The 22,589-nt window shown below is 35.7% G+C and overlaps 1 protein-coding gene across 1 annotated transcript in view; it reads right to left on the reverse strand.

Moving 5' to 3' along the window:
- The window catches only part of CNTN4 (contactin 4), a 305,070-nt gene extending 283,116 nt beyond the window's left edge, over positions 1–21,954 (reverse strand). Inside the window, exons 1-3 of the mRNA XM_088023249.1 lie at positions 21,942–21,954; positions 20,906–21,032; positions 12,631–12,806 (exon numbers count right to left, since the gene is read on the reverse strand). Coding sequence (XP_087879375.1) covers positions 12,631–12,806; positions 20,906–21,032; positions 21,942–21,954 — 316 coding nt within the window. The remainder of the gene's footprint in view (positions 1–12,630; positions 12,807–20,905; positions 21,033–21,941) is intronic.
- Positions 21,955–22,589: the final 635 nt, after the last annotated feature.

Here is a 22,589-nt window from a genome sequence, read left to right on the forward strand (position 1 = left end):
GCAAATGGAGTGAAGGGCATCAAAGGGAACAAACTTTCAGTTCAAAATCAAAAACTCATAGGGGTGTATTGGACAGCATGGCAACTACAGTTAATAATACTGTATTGCTTATATGAAAGTTGTTAAGCATATCTTAAAAGTTCTCATCCTAAGAAAATATTTTCTACAACTATGGGTGGTGATGGATGTAACTAGACTTATTGTAGTGATCATTTTGCAATACATAGAAAGAGTGAATCATTATGTTGTGTACATGAAACTAATACAATGTTGTATGTCAATTATACCTCAATTTAAAAAAAAAGGAAGAAAGGGAAAAGAAAAAGAATGGTTTGTAAAAAATAGAAAAAGAATGAAGTTGGACCCCTATATCAACATATACAGTGGCATACCATTTGGCCATAAAGAAAAATAAAATACTGATACATGCAGCAATATAGATCAACCTTGATAATACTATGCTAAGTGAAAGAAACAGGTTACAAAAGGCCACATAATGTACGATGCCATTTCCATGAAATGTCCAGAATGGGCAAATTCATAGAGACAGAAAATAGGTTAGTGGTTGTCATGGAATGAGAGAACTGGGGAGTAACGGTTAATGAGTACAGGGTTCCTTTTTTTTTTTTAAATAAAGATTTTATTTATTTTGAGTGAGAGATAGCAAGTGTGCATGTGCATGAGCAGGGGGAGGGGCAGAAGGAGAGGGGAGAGAGAATCCCATGCGGACTCCCTGCTGAGCGCAGAGCCTGACTCTAGGTGGATCTAAGGACCCTAAGATCATGACCCAAGCCATAACCAAGAGTTGAAGGCTCAAATGACTGAGCTACCCAGGCACCCCCAGGGTTCCTTTTTTAAGGTGATAACAATGTTCTGAAATTAGACAGTGCTGATGGTATCAAAAGAAAATGTGGTATGAGAAGTAGAGACAATACTTCTTTAATGAATTTTTTTAAAGAAATGAGAAACACCATATTTAATATACAACTTTATGGAGGGCACCTCCCAGTTTTAGAAATTTAAAAATGTACTTCCCAGTTCAAGGAATAGAATATTTAGGAGGAAGTATTACCTCATAAACTGGTAAAAGCCAAGGCATTTATGTTTCTCTTGTATTCTTTCATTGGTTAGTTCCTATATTCATTCAGCCTCACTATTCCATAAGTATTTATTCAGCACCTGTCCATATATACCTGCCCTCATCTTATGGTGATTATATTTGAAAAAAGTAGAACAAGGTAATCACTGAGGCTAAAAATAAGGAAATCCATTTGTTGACTCTCTCACACTGCCCCATCACTGCCTTTTAACATAATTGTGGGCTACTTAAAGAAGGGTCTTTAAGGTATAATTAATCTGTATTTTATGAGGCCAAGTTAAGAGATTGTTCACAGCACAACAAAGGCACTGAATTTGGTGGAAGGGGGTGGCAGACAGTAAATGCTATGAAAAAATGAACACATCTGAAATGCTAATGATAAACAACAATTCAAATGTTTGGCAGCAAATTAATACTCTGATCATAACTGGTATATAGCTTAAATACATATACCAGGGATAAATTACAGATCTTCAGTACCATCCAGTGAGGGTTTAGTGCTTAGTACAGAATTTAATCTCCAGTAGAATATCTAACAGCATAATTTAGTTCTTGGAAAACACACACACACACACACACACACACACACACACACACACACACACACACACACACACACCCTTTCATGATGCTTCTGAATTGAGATTTCACCTCTGAACCCTAAAGCAAGCTTTGTTCTGTAAAGGGATCACTATTATACCTGTGAAGTAAAAAAAACTAGATAGTGTGGTGCATAAAATACATGTCAGCTAGGAGGTAAATGGCTTGTGCAGATTAGAGCCTACTCAGTGCAAGGCACTGCCTGGGTGGACGATGGAATCTGGCCCTCACTAGCACAGGGGATTTCTGCAGATAGAAATGTCATAACACGAAAGGTAACAATGCATGAGAGACCACGGTCAAATTGTTACAGCCACAGGTAGGTCAGACACTCTTAATGTGATAATTGCTAGTTTCTAGGGCTTTGGTGTACCAGACAAAGGGGTCAAATTCAGGGAAAATGACCTAGAAAAAAGAAGTCCAGAGAGAGGGATTTGGGGCCAACAAACTACCCTGAATCACTTCAAATCACTGCCCTATGAAGAAAGGGCCAATCCTGCCTATTTTAGAGAAGGCCTAGAGAGGGCTATTTCAAGTGAGAGGTAGGAAGTGCTGAAGGAAAGAAAAGGTGACTTTTTGAATTTCTGTAGCTACCTTTTTCCATTATTTCATCAAATCATACTACATAATGTTCAAAACTCTATTATGCTTACCAGAGGCAACAGCATGGCAGGACACAAAACTTGCACAGATAATCCCAAGATTAATCAAGGCCATTCCTCTCAATACTTCGGTCCCTAATACAGTCAAGTTACAAAAACACCTGATTTCGGCCTGATTCCCTAGATGGTTGTATTTTTCCTTGATGAAAGTGGTCAGCAAAGAATAGGAAAGGAACTGCACATATGCTGGCCTACTAGTTTCTTAGGGTGGCTGCAGACAAGTTACTACAAATTTGGTGGCTTAAAACGACACAAATTTATTCTCTCACATTCAGAAGGCTGTAAGTCTAAAATCAAGGTATCAGCAAGGCTGCACTCACTGTGATGGCTCTCGGGGAGAATCCTTCCCTGCCTCTTCCAGCTTTTGAGAGCTGTTGGCAATCCTTGGCATTGCTTGGCTACATCACTATAATCTCTGCCTCTATGGTCACATTGCTTTCTCCTCTTTTGTCTTCTCCTCTCTCTCTTATGAGGACCCTTGTCATTGGATTAAGGGTCCAACCGCATACTCCGGATGATCTCACCTTGAGATACTTAATTTACATCAAAAAAGACCCTTTTTCCAAATAAGGTCACATTTACAGGTTTTAGGTGGATATTTCTTTGGGTAAGTTGCCATTCAATCCACTAGAGGTAGTCTGTTAGATTTTGAATTCTGAACCATAACTGAATATGTATCTCCTCTATGACATCATAACCTCTCAAACAAAACTCTTGAGAAAGAATGGAGAGTGACATGATTAGAGTGATTCCCTGCAGTTGACATTTTCTGCCAGTCAGAAACTGCTCTCTCTTTCAACTGAATGGCGACACCTAAACTTTTGTTCAGCAAAACTACAGTCAAACATAAAGCACAGTTAAGACTGTGGAAGAAGGTAAGACTGGATCCTTGTTCTTTAAAAATTAAACTGGAAAAAGTCAAAATTATTTTAATATTTGTTGACTGAATTACAACAATGAAACAAAAAGGGATGATATTTTAGTAACTTGTTGTTTTTTAGTTAAAACACAAAGTATTTATTTTTAACTTTACCGACTTTTTTAAAGTACTGTCTGATTAAGCTTCTTTGGATCCCCATCTGGTCTTGGTTGCCAATTTTCAGGTGAACTGTATTCTTAGAATGTTCTTGGTTTTTTAAAAATCTGCACACTTCATTCATTCAGTAATAAACTTTTTGTCAGTCATGTAGACCCCAAATTGGACTGTGGGATGAGTGGAAGGAGAAATACCTAATAAAATCATAGCCACAATTTTGTTAATTGTTTTTTGTTATTTGTACAATAATAAGTTTCATAGAAGACACAGAAAAATACAAGTGATGATTATGTTGTATACCTGTGAATTTCAATTATTAATTACACCACAACTCACAACTACCCACATCACTAAGAAACAATATATAGCATGGCCATATCTGACTACTTCTTAAGGTTTACATTATAAGATCTAGGGACATTGATTATCACCAGTAATGTATTTCTAGTACTATAGTAAGTGACAGAGATTATCTACTAAAAGCATTATTTCAGAAACTTAGCCAGTTTCGGTTTAAATGCTTCTACCTATTCAAATGAGAAAAATGTACTCCTTTATTGAGAATCAAAGCTCTGCCTTGATAAATGTTTTCAGTTTTACTATCCAAATATTTCTTAGTTGATTAAGTGTTAATTGATCTAAATATTCACAAATTATTTATCTAAACAATCATCCATCAACATTTTATTGCTCAGAAACAAAAGTTTGCCTATTTAAACACACTTCCTAATTAAAAATAAGTCAAGCCAGTCATGGGTTTGGCCATCTATCCACCCCCCAGCTATTGTTCTGGCTGACTGCAGATTTCGTTCTTTGGCTATGAAAGATACACTAATTATTGAATATTGAAAGCAATGACCATTTGAAATTTACTGTGAATAGAAGCAATAATCAAGGCTAAAAAAAACAGGTTGCCAAAAGCCCCAGTTTGAACATGGTACAACATTCTAAACTTAATACACTTTTCTAGTTTTTATTACCATCAGCACTGCAGTCATCAGAGGGTGTCCAAGTTAAGGAGAACTCAGACAAAGCTCACTGGGGCAGCAATAAGAAAGATCTATTTCAATGAGACCATCTGATCAGCTGCTGTTCATCAATGAAATATTTTCACCATAACAAATGTTGGCTGCCACATAATTGGTAAAGTTAAATGAAATTAACCTTAGAATGGATTGGTTTATTGAGTTACTTTACCCTTGTAGATACATTGCTTGAGGTCATAGGAAGGCCAAAACGGAGTGGCTTCTGCACCTAAGGAACCCCTTCACTTATCATCTCCATCCTTTTTCTAGCATCTTTTCCCTCTTCTGTCTCCTTCTCCTTAATGCAACCTCAGGAGGTAGATATGCAGGGTAGTGTGTGAGTCTAGTTTCTTTTCCTGCCTCAGGCAAGGTACCAACAGAGATCAGCATAGGTAACACTCAACGGTTTCCTTCAAAGACCACCACCTCGCCCATGGCCAAGACAACTCCAGTTTCCCTACAGCAGGCAGGTGACTGGATTTTGTTAAATGATTTAATTTTACCATGAGCAATTCGGAGATACTTATGTATGAATTATCGTCATCCACGACCTGAGATGATGAAGAGCATTAAGTCTTTTGCTTTGAAGACCTGAACTGTGATAAAACAGCTGAACTTCCAGGATAAAGGCCCCAAACATTATTTATGAAGCAATCAAGTTTGATGGGCTAAAATCTGGAGTTATTGTATTATTCTCTTGGAAGCTCTTCATAATAATCTATATTTAAAGTGCATCTTTTTCACATGTAGGGGAGGAATGATATGGGAGTAAGAAAGCCTATATTAATATGTCATTTACTGCTTGGGGATATGCAGTTTACCAACCCAGGGTTATTTACCACAAAATATCACTATTCAGAATGTTTTATAACCTACTTATAATAAATGGAAAATTTGCATATTAACTTTTAGAGCAGAAATATTGTTATTAATTATTCTCATTATGGAACCTGAAACCAATTATATTAAAATTAGAGTCACAAATGTATGCATAATTGCAGTATACAACATTATGCTTTTAGATGTTAACAGTAAATCAACATCATGATGACATCAAGGAATCTTATAACTAAAAAAAACAAAAAAATTAATGATGGAGATAATATATTAAAGGTTGTAAAACACATTAAAACATTCCAAGTTTGATGGAACACTACATCAAAAACTAATGATGTAATGTATGGTGATTAACATAACATAATAAAATTAAAAAAAAAATTCCAAGTTTTTGTCTCTAAAGGAAATATGTTATCATCCACCCAAATCTATGGTTTGAACATGAATTCCACTAGGAAAGTTTAGTTTTAGGTGTCATGGGGGAACCATACACAGCAAATGCCATGTAATGGATATCTGCTCAGGAATTAGGTGGTCAGGTCCCTATGGGTTCCCTTCCTCCCACTGCATCCTAGGTGAAAGTTATTTCATTTCACTAATTCTCAGATTCTTCACCTATAGAATAAAAATACCCAGCCTCCGCTCCTAGTTCAGTGCACCCTCACTCCCCTCTGCTTTAGCCTCACCTTGATTGATAAGAAAACACCCCTTCATCTTTATCTAACATGGCATAGCTTCATGTCTACTTTTATACTTTGTATAAATTCATCTATAGGACAATCTTGGGTTATATTAAGAACTAAATGGAATAATGTTTCCAAAGTCCTTAGCATAATATCTGACAGAGTAATAAAATTATAATAAACATTATAATGATAGGTAACATTTATTAAACCCTTAATGTGTGCTAGACAATGATATAGGAATTTTAATAGGATTAATTTATTTGATCCTTACAACAAAGGAGGTGTGGTTATTAACCCCATTTTATGGAGAAAGAAACTGAGGCAGAGAGAAGCATCTTGTCCAAGGTCACAGGGTTATAGAAGGGGCTGAATTTCAAAGCAGGGAATTTAACTCCAGAGCTTGTGATCTTATCCATTAGACCTAAGCTCATAATAAATGTTAGTTATAACCTGATGGTCACCAGAGAGGGAGATAGGCAAGGGGACGGGTGAAATAGGAATTAAAATTTTAAAAATTTCTCTCTCTCTCTCTCTCTATATATATATACATATATAAACATACATATATATAATTTTTGCATTATATATTACTTTAGAAATATAAGAAATTAAACTTTACAATGTAAACTAAATGTCTAATTATATTTTCTAAAAGTTGAAAAAAGAATGCAGAAAAATAAACAAAGTTGATTATTATTTTTATTTTACAAAGATGGGAAAGAGAAGGACAGGGAAGAGAAGAGAGAAAGAAAAGTAGAGAAACAGTTATTACATAGCTTTCTCGAGCAAGGAAATATTCTGGGACTTTGCATATACTGCATAATTTAATCTTGATAACAATCCTAAGAGATAACTATGGTTATCCTCACAATGTTGATGTTAAGTCTGAATTTTAGAAACCTTATGGACACCTAAAGTGAAATGGAACCATGAACAGCATTCCATTCCATCTAAACTTAGGTAATATAGTATCTCAGCTTCTCAAATCCACATAATCAATTTTTTAAAAAAATAGTTATTGACTATATTCTAAGTATCTAAGTGTGTATTGTAATTTACTTTGAAAAATATATGTCCACATGTCTGAGAAAAAATTGTCCTGCTGAATTACCGTGCACCATGATTCTCAAACAGATTTATCTTGGGATACTTGTCTGGGAAGTGGGTGGCTGGGCTGATGAGGCTGTAGCACTTCATTCTGCATAAGACAAAGCGTCTTGAAATATCCCCACCATTAAGCGGTGGAAATAATGAACTGAAAGTCTCTCCACTCCTGGCCTATGTAAGAATTAAAGATCCTTCAACTTGCTTTTCCCCTTGGATGGATGGGAGATTAAGGCAAGGCTATTCCTAAAAGATTTTACTGAAGCTAAGTATATACTAAGGCCAAGTTTTCAAGAGTTGGATGGCATGTTCGATGCATTCCATACATGAATTATTTTTTATTAGGCTAAGGTCTCCTGCCCCAACATATACCCTTATCTGGAATAAGATGTCAACTGTCTTCCACATAACCTCAGGGTGGAAATGCTTGCACCCTCTTCCAAAGCACTCCCAAAGGATCATCAGAAATTATTTGAATTCAGTGGTTCAAATCATGACTTAAATATGGCCTGATGACTTTAACATCCACTCTTATTATTTATTCACTTACTTAACAACTATTATTACAAATTCAGTAAGGGCTGGGTACTGGGTAAACTCTGGTAAAAACAAACAAACAAACAAAACTTTTTAAAAAGATCTTGGTCATTTACTTGAGAACGAGATAGAGTGCAGGGGCACATGAGTAGGGGGACAGAGGGGGAGAGAGAGGGAGATAGAGGATTCCAAGCAGACACCTGATGTGGGGCTTGACCTCACAACCCTGACATTATGACCTAGGCAGAAATCAAGAGTCTGACACTTAACTGACTGAGCCACGCAAGTGCCCCAACCCGGGTAAATTTATCAATGAAGTTTTGTGGCCCTAGATATAACAGAAGGAGTAAACAGTAGAAGAGCTATGGGTAATCTTGTGACAGCAAGGAAAATGAATGCTAATGGCTTAATATTACAGGGGGACTGAAAAACAAAACATGATCCAAATTGCATTACAATAATATACGCTCATGAAAATGTCCACATCTCATCAAGAGGGACTTAAATTATGCTATGCCTTTTTAATAAGAAAGGATTTCTATCCCAAGGATATTGAATGAAAAAAATGGTGGGGAGGAGTAGGTTCTTAAAGGCGTCATCCCCATTAATGAGATATTTTGCTTATGTGAATTAATTCATTCTTAAAAAATGCTAAATACAAGAGATTATCAAATTGTCTACAAAGCAGCATTAAAAGATTTAAAAATCATCCATAAACAACGTCTACCTTATAAGAATGCCCTATAAATTTATATAAAGTATAAAAATGAGACTTGAAGCTATGACATGTTAGATAAACATGAGGGGATGTTTTCTTACCAATCAAGGCGAGTCTAAAGCAGAGGCGAGCAAGGGTGCACTGAACTAGGAGCGGAGGTTGGTTTTCCTTGGCTGTCTCTTATTCACTGTGTAAATAACCATGAGTAATTCAGTTACTCTAATCTTAATTTTCATTTTTAAAATGATACAGGCCAGGAATCTTTTAAGGTCTGTTTCAGCCATAAAATCATATGATTAAAAATGAAGAAGTATTTTCACTTGCATATTAGTAAGTATGGGCAAAAGACAAGATTTTCCCCTCACTGGTGATCTCACTGGTGATGAAAATGTTTGGGGTGAAAGCAATTAGTAACATTCAGGAGATGACATTGTCATTGTCGACTTACATCACTGAAGAAAAGCATTTTATTCTAAACAATTAAAACTGGTTTTTGAATAAAGGCAACATCTTTTTTAAAAATTTATTTACGGCACCTGGGTGGCTCAGTCGTTAAGCGTCTGCCTTCGGCTCAGGTCATGACCCCAGGGTCCTGGAATCGAGCCCTGAGTCGGGCTCCCTGCTTGGCGGGAAGCCTGCTTCTCCCTCTCCCACTCCCCCTGCTTGTGTTCCCTCTCTTGCTGTGTCTCTCTGTCAATAAATAAATAAAATCTTAAAAAAAAATTATTTAAAAAGGATAGGAAAAAAAGTCTAGAAACTGCAGAGTGAAGACCAACAGGCTGGATTCTAGAAAATGACTAGAATATAAAGGTATGGGTTTATAAAAATACATCATTCCCAAAATAATTTTATTTCACTAAAGAGGAAATGAATTAAAGAATTCATTTATTCATACATATAAAGTGTTCTAGATTTTGCAGATATAAGGATGGACAGAATAGTCTCAGTTCTCTTAGAACTTAGATTCTATCATAGCGATTACATAATGAGAGAAAATAAATATATAAAATCATGCTAGGTTGTATTAAGTCCTAATGAACGAAAGAGAGGATGCTGTTATATACAAGTAGAGGGCTGGAAGAAGGTAAGCAGAAGAGAAGAACAGAAATGATAGGAATTACTTCTTAGGTTAGACCGGGTGAAGCGAAAACTTTCTCTTAGGACCTCATACCTAAATTGAGAAGGAAGGATCATGAAAAGTGAGTATGTGAAGGATCATGAGAAAAGCATGTAAGGCAGAGGGAATTAATGTATCAAGGCTCAAGTGCAAAAGATAGATTCTCATTTTCAAGAAATTAAAATGAGACCATGGTAATGAATTTGAGATTTATTCTAAGTGCAGTAGAACGCATAAAACAGCAAAGTGGAATGATCTCATTTGCATGTTTAAAAGATTAATCTGCCTGCTTTGTGATAAATGGTTAAAGAAGATATAGAGAAGATGCATAGAAACCAGGTAGGAGGGGTGCTGAAGAAAAAATACATCTTGATTTTACCAAGGCATTTGACAAAGATTCTCACTACTTTAAGAGTACATAGGGGAAACTGGGGTTCAATTACAGTATGTTTGGGAAAATTTGTAGCTAACTGAACAAGAATATGCAAAGAATATCAATTTAAAAATTCAATCTCATCTTGTTTCAGTGGAAGTTCTGATTGGCATGCTGCCCTGTCCTGGTCAACCTATTGTATCAATTATTTGAATGTACACATGCTTATCAAATTTTCTGCTGACATTAAAGTAGGAGGACAATCAATATGTCAGATTAAAAAAAAGATTTAAAACAATTTCAACTGTGAGGGAACAAAGGGTCACCAGTCAGAAGGTGAATTTAACAGGGGTAAATACAATAGTCTCAATTTAGGTTAACAAAATAACATGGTTGGGTACCTTGGGATTAATAGACATTTATAAAAATGAATCCTCAGATTTTACAGGACTGTTTGTTCAAAATAAGGTTACGATGTGAGACTGGGGCTTTAAAAAAAGATGAATATCAATGTCAGCTGCATTAATTGAAAAATAAGTTCACAGTGTAAGCTACTACTGCTCCCATTGTCCTCTGCAAAGGTCAAGGCACATGCATAGAATTGGGTACATTTCAATATGGTCACAATTTAATAGATAAATTTACATAAAGGGGTGTGTCACGAAGACGATAGTTGTAGACTAAATACTTGGAAAAGATGACAATTATGAATCAAGGGACATGATCATGTTTTCACATATTTGAAACCTAACCAGAATCCTACAGTAAGCATTGGGAGTTAGAATGATGGAAATTTAGATATTTAGCCCAATTTTAAGAAAGAGATGTTGGGTTTGTTTTTGTTCTTTTGAAAAACTAGAGCAGTCTACCATGGGTCAGGATGCTTTGTGATGAATAGGTGAGATCTCTGTTTTTAGAATTTCTTGAGCAACTATCAGCCATGGATTCTTAAAGTGGCAGGATGCCTACATTAAATGGGATAAGCAAAGTGGACTCCAAACACTGGTCCTCAGGCCAACTCAGCCACAAAATGAATGATAGAGCTTTTCCTTAGGCTAAAATAATGTAATTAAATGACCACCCTCAAATATGATATTCTGTTGTTTGGATAGTTTTGGTAGTAGAAATGCCTGGACTCTTACAAAAGGATAGTCTTAAGAGTTGGTAATTTGTTTTTTTTCAATGTAATAAATTAGAAAGCTAGGGTTGGTAATGCTATATCAACCTTGATTTTTCTATTGTTTCTATTGCTATCTTAAAAATTTTCTTATACTATGAAATCCAAAAATCAAAGAACTAATCTCACTGAGTGCAGAGATCTCCCTACTCTGAGAATCAAAGATTCCATGATTATTTTTCAAAATGAATCCAACAAAATTCACTTGTCATTCCTAAAAAATAAGTATAGGTATTAGACTTGCATTAAACCAAGAGAAATAGTTTGGTTTTATAGCACTCAATTGGACACTTTATCCTTCTATTATTCTGCACATCTAAGAATATTTGGAAGATTCTATCAGGAAATATTCGCAAACAAAATAATCTTGGAATTCTATATATGCCTAATACTCAGAAACTTTATTTCTCAACTAGTAAAAATGCCACCTGATGGCAATAATAGATTAAGCACTGGATATTAGATATATTTGATGTTGAGTTCCCAGAGAGGATTTTGTTAATGAGAATATTCTACAGTGTTACTGCCAACAGACTTTGTAATTATGAAACCTTTGACATTAATGCACTGCTGTATGAGTTGGGATTTTACACAAGGAAATATATAATCATATGCAAATACATAAACCCTTAAAAATGTAGCTGAACATCAATTCTCAAAGGCATCTATACTCAAATGTGTACTCACTGCTCTTGCCTGTGGATTTTATTTTCAACTTGCTATTTCTAAATTCCACTCTCTTTGATTGCTCATGAACTTTTATTAGATGATGGTCTTAAGAGATGGCAATTTATTTTTTAAATGTTCTATACTGGAAATATAAAAGGTATAATGTAGAAGTTAACACTCTGTCTCTACTTTTTGTTGTTATTGTAGTGGTTTTAAAAATTTTCCTAATCTATAAAATAAGAAAAAAACTGGAGAATTATAGGATTAATAAACTACCAACGTTTTTTGCAACTCTGAGCTTTATGGTTAAATACTTCTCAAATTGACTATTATAGGCAGTTCAATTGCTTGCTTATACACACTCTATAATGTGTGTGTGTGTCTATGTGTGTAATTTCTTGGTATGTAAATTTATTTGTGTATAAATTTGAGTGTGTGTGAATTTATATATGTATAGACAGTCCCATAACAAACTATCATATAATCAAACTGTCTTCAACTTTATAAAAGCAGAATACATCTTTCCATTTAGGTTTACAATTTATCCTGTAAACAAGATATTACCCAAATATGAAAAAAAAAGGTAAAGATCATGTAACAAATTAAAATCTATTTAGTTTTTAAAAATAAACTGTTTGCAGGAGGGGAAGAATGAAGGGGGGAATCAGAGGGGGAGACGAACCATGAGAGACTATGGACTCTGAGAAACAAACTGAGGGTTCTAGAGGGGGGGGTGGGGGATGGGTTAGCCTGGTGATGGGTATTAAGGAGGGCACGTTCTGCATGGAGCACTGGGTGTTATACGCAAACAATGAATCATGGAACACTACATCAAAAACTAATGATGTAATGTATGGTGATTAACATAACATAATAATTTTAAAAATAAATAAATAAATAAATATGCAAAAAAAAAAAAGAAACTGTTTTAAAGGCTTAATGGTACAAAAACTCGAAGTAACATTTGCAGCATGATGTATTGCTACTTACAGGCAAACTGAAGCTTTGCTTCTCTGCTAACAATTGTTCCAAATGAGTTTGTTGCTATGCACTGGTACGTTCCAGCATCTTGGGTTTTATTGGGGTTATTGATCAACAAGCTTCCTTCAACAACACTGTAGCGGAAATCCACACCAATGTCAACATCTGTTCCATTTAATTTCCACCTATAGTATAGAAATGCCAGTAGAAAAAGCCTTGTAATATTAATCAATATTTCTGAATCATCATGTCTTTTACAGTAAACAATATTAAAATTTTAACACCTCCTTTTGTGGTTAATCTGATACTACACACACTTCACTTTTTTGTTTTTTTTTTAATCCCCCTACCATCTTGTACAACTTTCTTCAAAAAGGTCTCCTCAGCAAAAGTCCTTTTTCTAGTTTGAAGCTAATCTTTTTTTTTCCCCCTCTTAGTTTACAGTTATTCTTTAAATGGGTCTATACAGATGACAGAATACACCACTTTCAGGCAGATTGTTGAGTATTTGATGGAATTGCAGCGGAGTTGCTTTGATTTGGTCCTTAATATGACTGAAATGGCTGACTGCAAAGTAGAGGAACTCTATTGATCTAAAGCTGTTTTAGGGACCAAACTAGTCTTAACCATGGATCACTTTGAAGATCTTAGCCAATGGCACTGTAATATCAGTCAACCATCCCAGTAAACTGCAGATCAGGCCATTAGATAACAGAGGCAAAGAGAGTTTTGTTGTTCTTCTGTTTGTTTACTTGAATCATCTATTGTATCTGACTCTAGTGTTTGGCCCTATAAATAAATTTTACTGGGACTCACACATTTAAACAGTAAAGCTTTACTAACAAGATCTACTTCTTTTTCTTTTCTTTTTTCTTTCCTTTTTTTTTTTTGCAGCCAATAACATTCCAAAAAGAGTTTATTTAACCAAATTGTCTTCCTTTGAATACTTAGGAAATTTTGACCTAATACAATTCAATGGCTATGTGTCTTATTTTTTTCTCCCCTTCCCTCCCAAATTCTGCACAAATATCATAGTTGAAACTTCTGAAATATCAACAGTCTCACAGTACTATTCATCACACTGGGAGACCAAAAAATAAGGAAACGCTGAAGCACAAAGGAAATTGACAAGAAACAGTAACAGGACTAAGAATGAGAGACTTTTCATTTTTATTTCCTTCAATCAGTAAAAAACAAACAAAAGCCATTTAAAATGTATTTGTGTACATACACGCGCATTGTGCATCCTCTCATAAATTCTGGAGTACTACAGCTGGTGTGTACAGTGTAAAAGGATTTAAATGAAAAAATGCAATCCAGTTTGTTTCAAGATTTTGGATATTTGGTATCCACAAAAGCAGAAGTTTAAGGATGATCCTTTTCTTTCTGTCAAGATCTCTCTCACACTTCAAGGTCAATTTTAAATCACACCTCTTCCAATGAAGTATTTTTCAATATTCCTAGTCAAAAAAAATTTTTTTTTAAAGATTTTATTTATTTATTTGACAGAGAGAGAGACACAGCGAGAGGGAACACAAGCAGGGGGTAGTGGAAGAGGGAGAAGCAGGCTTCCTGTGGAGCAGGGAGCCCAATGCGGGGCTTGATCCCAGGACCCTGGGATCATGACCTGAGCCAAAGGCAGACGCTTTAGGACTGAGCCACCTAGGCGCCCCATTCCTAGTCAAAATTAATCAAAGTTTTCCACAGTCTCCTATAGGATTCTCTCTGCTCTATTATGTAGGAATTCTGCCTTCACTGTAGATAATTTGCCTAGATCACTTTTGCATTGTCCCTTCAGCAGTCTAGACCTTGACACTTTCTTGTGCTCAATAAATGCCTGTGGAACCTGACTAAATATTTTACTTCTTTGCTGTATATTTTAGCTTTGAGCATGCACAGTTTATGAAGCATTCTAGCCCACTACAGTGTGGTGGTGTATGTTTGTTCACATCTATGTCTTTGAAATGTAAAAATGTAGAGACATGAGGGGCAGGAAAGGTAGGTCAAAATCACAAAATGGGACATAGCTCTTTATGTGTTTGTTTATAAGAAGATGGGTATTAGAAACAGATATTGTTTTTAAGCTTGACAGTAATTCTGTGTTCTGACACAGACATGAAAGTAATAAGCAATAAAAGGAGAAAGCCGGGTTCTATTTTAGCAGGTCTATATGAAAATGAATCTCTAGAAATGACTGCCTGCCCTGGACATTTTTTTTTTTTTTTTGAGTCAGCTGATCACGTCTTGGCTATAACTCTCACTTCAAATGATAGTGGAGCAATTTAATATGACAAATCTAAGAACTCAAATAGGAAATTGCAATATAATGTGAGAGGCAAGCAGAATGTGGAATTTAGAAATGGACCACGTGAGCCTTTTTAGAAAAGTGGTGGTGGGCATAATGAGAACACCTCTGTAAGTTTGTCTATACTAGTCATCTCAACCTAAATGCTCTGCAGAAAGTCCTTTAATCTATTTTATTGCCTGCTTTTACATACAAATAGCAAAGGAAAAGGGATTATTTAGAAAATAAAGTGCTTGCTGTGAAATGCAGTTGAGACTAGATTACAAAGCACTATACCCTGTTTTATTGCAATGCAGTCAATGTTCATTCCCACTGAATGTGGATTGCACTGAATTCCTTATCTTATCCCATACTGGAACACTCTTGAAAAATCAGTTTATTTTCAATGTTTGAGTCATCTTTTAACTACTGGTAATAGAGACAATGCCCATGTGGAGCAAAGAGAGATTTTCCCTAGGGTCAGGACAAATTAGTTAGTCTCATAAACTGATTTCTGAATCACTTGGGGAACCATAACTCAACTCTTTCCAGAGAGTCAGGCTGTGCCCAACTAAACACTGACACTATGAAGTTCTGGGAGGTACAATTTTCCAGACTTTGCTGGGAAGCTATCTATAGAATCTGTTGTAATAAACCCCTCTCTCTTTGTTCACAGTCTCAACTTTGGTATGGAAGAAGGGGCAAGACCTTTGTGACTTGGAATTGGTTGTTTATAAACTAAGTTGAACACAAACCTTACAGCAAAAGTACTCCAGCCAAGTACTTGAACGTCCATTCTGTCTGGAAAGGGAAGCTGAGTGCAATAAGTAATGTCACAAGTCTTTAAGAAACTCTAATACAAGGAAAGTTGGCAAAAGTCAACACTCTAAATTTTTCTGGGTCTGGGTCAATCCTTTCAAAGTTGAGGGGCAGGAAACAATGAAAAGAGAAGGCTCAGCAGAGGGAATAAACACAAAGAAGAGAGGTCAGTTGTGGTGTTTGAGGAAAAACCTAATGCTGAAAATCCCCATGGAGAGTTCACCTTGAATTTCTCCTACTTGTTTGTCCTCCTCAAAGTCAGCCTGAGCACTGAAAAAGTGTAGCCAGACAGATGTTTGAAAATACCTATCTCTCCATTCTATCCCTTACTCTTTCCTTCAACAAGAGGGAGTTTTTAGCTCCCAGGCAGCAACTGGCTATTATGTTAGAGAAACTGCCAAAGGTATAAAGGAAAACACAGTACCCTGCAACCAACTGCTGGTGCATTTGATAAAAGTTTTCTTCTCAGCTTTTCCAGGCAATCTTTAAAAACATAATAGGTTTATGTTCCACTGTTTATTTTAAATAACAAAGCAGGCCCCTGTATCTTGAAACCAATGCTATAAAAGCAATGTTAATTAAATGTCACAGTTTGGGGGCGGGGGAACGAAGCAGCAACTTGCCAAATTCTGATACAAAATTTGTTTTCATTTATGGCTAACATCTGAACTTAAACTTGGCTCTGTACTGAAAAATAGGCCCATTTAACTCATCATTTATGTATGTAGGAAACTTTGCCTCTTGCATTTATTTTTTACTATATAACACATCTTAAAATATCTGGTTTAACCTTGAATTCAACATATTCTAGGGAGAATAAGTGTACTTTCTGGTTTGCCCAGGACAGTGCTGGTTTTACACCTGCTGTCCTAGAATAATTATTAACAGTGGCCTTTTACTCTCAGAACTGTCCTGGTTTGAATGATAAATTATATATCCATTAGAGAGGGTCTTTCTTTTCTTTTCTTTTCTTTCTTTCTTTCTTTCTTTCTTTCTTTCTTTCTTTCTTTCTTTCTTTCTTTCTTTCTTTCTTTCTTTTTCTTTCTTTCTTTCTTTTTCTTCCTTCCTTCCTTCCTTCCTTCCTTCCTTCCTTCCTTCCTCTCTCTCTCTCTCTCTTTCTTTCCTCCCTCCCTCGCTTTCTCTTTCTTTCAGTAATGCACTTCCTTTGGCAAAATATCCATATAGCAAAATATCATTTGCCCTCCAAATTCAGTTAAGTATCTCCTTTTCTATGAAACTTTCCCTGTTATTGTCCCCTTGCATCCTGAAGTAGACTTTCCTCCAGGACGCCCTAGAACTTGGACATCCTTTACAGCACTGATAGCACAATTCTTACAGAAGAGCACTGCAGCTACCTTCACCACTTCTCAGCAGTGCTGCAAAAAGCACACTACTTGAACATGCAGTTTATTAATCTTTGAGTACCTAAAACCTAGGGTGGTGGCCGGTAATATAGTGGTTTAATACAGTGGCTTAATACAGTGGTTCAAAAACCTTTCGTGGACCACATGTTTTTCAGAATCCTAATCCATACCCCAATTCAAAGGAGAGCTGCTGTGGTGGACTCCTGGGTAGAAACTCTACAATTACTCACTGAGGGTAATTTCTGAGCCAGTTCCATGCACCTAGAATTCATAGTTTGAAAAACACTGGGTGGTGTAATGAACGATGATATAGTTGGTGAATGAATGAATGAATGAATGGGCACAAAAGTTAAATTCTAAAATAATTTCTACTACACTAATACTACCATCCTTTAACTTGTATCAGATGTCATTTGCCTTCTGCCAATTTATAAACTAAATATCTCAGGTCATCTCCCACTTCTGTGGATCCTTAATGATCCAATCTCTTCCTCCCCTAAGCTATGACATATGTTATCTATTATTTTGGTTTTTACACCCTATTATATATTATTAGCTTAAAGTCTTATCATTAAATGTGAATAGAGGCAAAATCATATTAGATATGAGTCACATCTCTGTGTGACCCAACAAACATTCACCAGACATTTACTTTTTTTATCTTTCTGTGAATTTCACTCTTTCCCTTTGAAGTCCCAAGACCCCTACCCCACCCTCCTCCTTAGTTCAGAATGACATATATACCATATTTTGGCCTGTCTTTGGAATTTCATGTCTGTGTAGATTCCTCATACATATGAATTTAAATTTGATTTTCTTCTGTTAATCTGCCTCGTGTAAATTTAATTCTTAGTCCAGCTAGAAGAATCTTGGACATAAGAAAATTTCATCCTCCCTAACATTATAAAGAATCACAAGACAATAAAGATCTGTGTCTAAGAAAAGTAATATTACTTTTAAAGTCTCCATCTCTGCTTTGATTCTAGTGACTCCCTTCTCAATAGTTAATTATAATCTCTAACGTTGCCTTTTTCTTTCCCTTGATTTTATGATTTTATCAAGTATGCTGGTATCCTTAAACAACTGTTCCATCTTATCTGCTCTTGAACTTTATAAATATGGAATTATACTAGTCTTTTGTGACTTGCTTTGTTTGCTGAAAATTATGTTCCTGTGATCCATCATATTGCAGCTGTAATTCAATATTTTCACTACTGCATGGGGTTACCTTGTATGAACACACCAGGTTATATTTATTTATACTATATTGAATTTAGTTTTCTAAATTTCTGCTAATCTGCTAGGTTTGCAAGAATGTGTCATTTTTTAATTTGTATATTTCTGCTCACTAATGGCATGGACAATCTTTCTACCTATTAAATGGATATGTGATATTCCTTTTCTTAGAAGTACCTAATCAAGTCTTTTGGTAATGTTTCTAGTAGGCTACTAAAAAAAAGTTTTTTACTTTTTGATTTGTGAGGATTTAAAAAATATTTTTGGATATTATTTCTTTGCCAATGACATGTATTAAAAATATCTTCTCCCAGTTGGAAGCTTAAAATTTTACTCATCTCAGTATCTCTGTTGAACAGAAGTTCTTAACGTTAATGAAGTTAAATATTTTCTTTTCTGATTTGTGTTTTTTCTGTCATATTTGAGAAATATTTCCTTTTCTCCAAAGTCATAGATATGTATGCCTATCTTCTTTTAAAACTGTGTATGTGCCATGTAGGCCTTCTAAGTCACCTGAAATTGGTTTTTGTGTACGTGGTCAGGGAGGGGTCAAATTTTACTTCACTTTTTTAACCATGTGTATGAATCCATTGTGCAGTATATCTTTTTAAAATGTATTTCTATTATTGTCATGACTTCTAATTTTTCTTTATCTCCACAAGACAGTATATATTGTTATTTTTATTGTTTAGTATAATTGCAATTGATTTTAATGTGGAAATATTAACCTTCACCACTTGCTTTACTATCATTTGTTCTTGTATCTCAGATACTTTACCTGGGATCACTTTTATTTTGTTTCAATTATATCTTTTTAAAACATTCTTTAGTAAGTGTGTCTGCTGGAGTCAAATTTTATTTTTTTAAAAAGACTTTATTTATTTGAGAGAGTGAGAGAGAGAGGAGCCGGAGGGTGGGGTGGGGAGAAGCAGGCTCCCCTCTGAGGAGGGAGCCCCACACAGGGCTTGATCTCAGGACCTTGGCAAGGAGCCTGATATGGGGCTCCATCCCAGGACCCTGGGATCACAACCAGAGCCAAAGGCAGACGCTTAACTGACTGAGCCACCCAGGCACCCTTGCTCGCGTCAAACTTTAGTTTCTTTTTTTAATTTTTTTTTAAGATTTTTTTATTTATTTGCGAGAGAGAGAATGAGAGATAGAGAGCACGAGAGGGAAGAGGGTCAGAGGGAGAAGCAGACTCCCCGCCGAGCAGGGAGCCCGATGTGGGACTCGATCCCGGGACTCCAGGATCATGACCTGAGCCGAAGGCAGTTGCTTAACCAACTGAGCCACCCAGGCGCCCTAAACTTTAGTTTCTGAATGCCTGAGAACACACTTATCTTGTTCTCCTAAAAAACATTTCTGCTATATTGAAATTTGACAGTTAATCTCTCTCAGCATATCGAAGATTCTGTTTTCAATCTTGATTTTTTGTTACTATTGAGAAGTCAGTTGCTGGTCTGCCATCTATTTGAAGGTTATCTATATTATAAGCTTGACTATTTTTATGATTGTGTCTTCAACTTGGGTGTTCTGCTGTTTCACTATAGTAATTCTAGATGAGGCTTTATTTTTATTTGTACTCCTTGAAATTCATTTGGCTACTTAAATATATAGCTTGGAATTTATTTTATTTTTTAAATTTTTTTTAAAGATTTTATTTTTAGGTAATCTGTACGTGGACCCAACATGGTGCTGGAACTCACAACCCCGAAATAAAGTGTTGCATGTTCCACTGACTGAGCCCTCCAGGCACTCTTATAGCATGGAATTTTTATTTAGCTTTGGAAAATTCTTAACCTTCTCTTAAAATATTGCCTCTGCCTCATTCTCCCTTGCCTTTCCTTATGGAACTTCGATTAAACACATATAAACACTTTCTTTTAATCTTTTGTTTTGGCTTTCTCTTTCTCTCCCTCTCTCCTTCTGCTTCTCTTTCTCCATTTCTGCTGCCTTTGAATGATTTCTTCAGATATACCTGGCAATTTATTAATTCCCCTTTCAGCTGTGTCTCATCTTCTATTAAAACCACATAGCACCAAAGTTTGAAGTAGGCAATTACTTTTGTTTTACAATTCTTTGGGGAGGCAAGCTTATTTCTTGTTACAGGCACCCTAAGTACATAGCCTTTAGGTCCCAGGTCTATTCTAGGAGGTATTCTCATGTTAGACTCTCCTCTTGGTTGACCCTACGCTACAAAATCCAAGGCTCTAGTTCACATAGTTCATCAAGGTGAAAACTGCTTTTAGGGGGGTCAGTTTTCTTCTCTGGGTTCCCAACCCACTTATTTTTTGACTTCTGAGTATTTCTTACTATGATGCATATGTTAAAAGTGATTTAAAAATATGTTAAGAAATAGGCTTTCAGTGAGGGGGTCAAATAGGATATATAATGCCTTAGGACAGCCAGAAACAGAAGTTGGGCACTAAATATTTCATGAACACAATGATCTCTTTAGTGTCTCAGGGTATCTTATGATGCCTGTCTGAAAGATCTTTATGTAATTAGTACTCTATAAGTACTTGTCAATTTTAATAACAGAACTTGTATGCACGGAAACATATGATTTAAATTAACGAACCTGATATGCGGTTTTGGATTCCCTTTAACTTCACAGTTGAGCTTCACCTTTTTCTCCTCAGAATTCAAAGGGAACATCACATGACTTGGTTCTTGAATAAAAACAGGGCCATGCAGTGTGTAGTCATCTGAAATGAGAGGAGATAATGCCCAAAAATGAAGAACATCTTCCAAATACGAACAGTAACAGGAAACAACAAAATGAAAATAAGAGTGGTAAAATAACAACAACAACAAAAAATAGTAATACACAACAGATTTAGTTTCAGCCTTTAGATGAAATTTCCCACTGAAGACTAATCCTTCATAGATTATAATGAAGTGGAGACACAGACTCTCTTATTTCATATTGACAACTTATTTTTATTAACAATTTCCAGAATGCTTGACATTCCCTTTCCTTTCCTCTTACTTATTGTTCCATCTGCCTTTTGCTCACCCTTTTACTTTGTTTACATTTTGTGCCTTCTACAGCTCTTGTGCTGCTGTCATCCTGGGAGACTGTCTAATGTCACAAAGTTAAAAATTTCTCTGCTCTGTAATGGGATAATATAATTGGAAACAAGCAATGATGATTTCATAAATACATTAATAATGGGAAACATCTCTGTACTGCTAAAATATGTATAAAAGTTTCTTAAATTGTCTATGTAAGTAAAGAACAACCTAGAGTCATGATTCCCAAATTATCTGATAAATGACCAGCTTGTTTTTTTTCCCAACCTATTAGGGATCCATATGTGGGTATGTTTGTGGAAAGAGCATACAGTCGGATGTGTGACTCAGCACACAAATTCAGTAACACCGAAACTAGTCTATAGCTAGTTCAATGATACTTGAGTATACAACGATGTATGAGTTTCTAAATGCTTTCTCTCAATTAACAGTGACTAGATGTATGAAACTTACTTTATCACAAAATAGCAATAAAGTTTAAAGACTGGACTAATCCGCAAACCAAACTTGAAGTAGCAGCATAGAGTACACGTTTCTAGAGTACACACAACATAATAAAGATTAGTCAAAATGCATCTCACCCCCTACACCCATGCAAGTGATTTTCATTCTTCAAAATCCAGTTCAAGTTCTTTTTCTTTTTTTATCCTAGAAAGCTTTCCTCAACCTTTATCTTCTTTGTTTGGCCAGATGATTCTTCAGTTATATCTCCCTGTAGCCACTTAACTTTCTCTATCAAGTGTATCTGTACCTTGTTTTTTCCTGCTTTGGGCAGTAAGCTCCTTGAGAGCATGATGTACCGTACACAGTTGGTGTGTTCTGATACCAATACCAAGTATGGCAGCTTATACATAGAAGATCATTATAAGGATTTGTTCTATTTGTGTGTAATTTTTAATGTATTCAATCAGCTGACATAGGCATTGCCTGATGAATTTCCAGAGAGAAGGGCCAGTGGCTATGATATAAACTAATACTGAATATCATCCTGGAGCTGACAATCCACTCCCTGCTTAGGTGTGATTATTTTGAAGAGTGTGAATTGCAACTGCTATCCTGGAAAACCTTTATAACCAGCCTTTGTTGATAGGTGATAAGATGAGAGTAAATTCATGCAGATGTATCAGGACTGAGGAAAAAGAATAAAGCTGGCTTGGGAATCTTGGTGAAGGACAGGAAGTAAGGTAATTTCTTTTAAGGCTTATAACCCAGGCTTAAAAAAAATCCAT

The sequence above is a fragment of the Eumetopias jubatus genome, unplaced genomic scaffold (assembly GCF_037043125.1).
Source record: "Eumetopias jubatus isolate StellerSeaLion01/CBP00866 unplaced genomic scaffold, mEumJub1_p1.0 scaffold_1, whole genome shotgun sequence".
Taxonomy (NCBI): domain Eukaryota; kingdom Metazoa; phylum Chordata; class Mammalia; order Carnivora; family Otariidae; genus Eumetopias; species Eumetopias jubatus.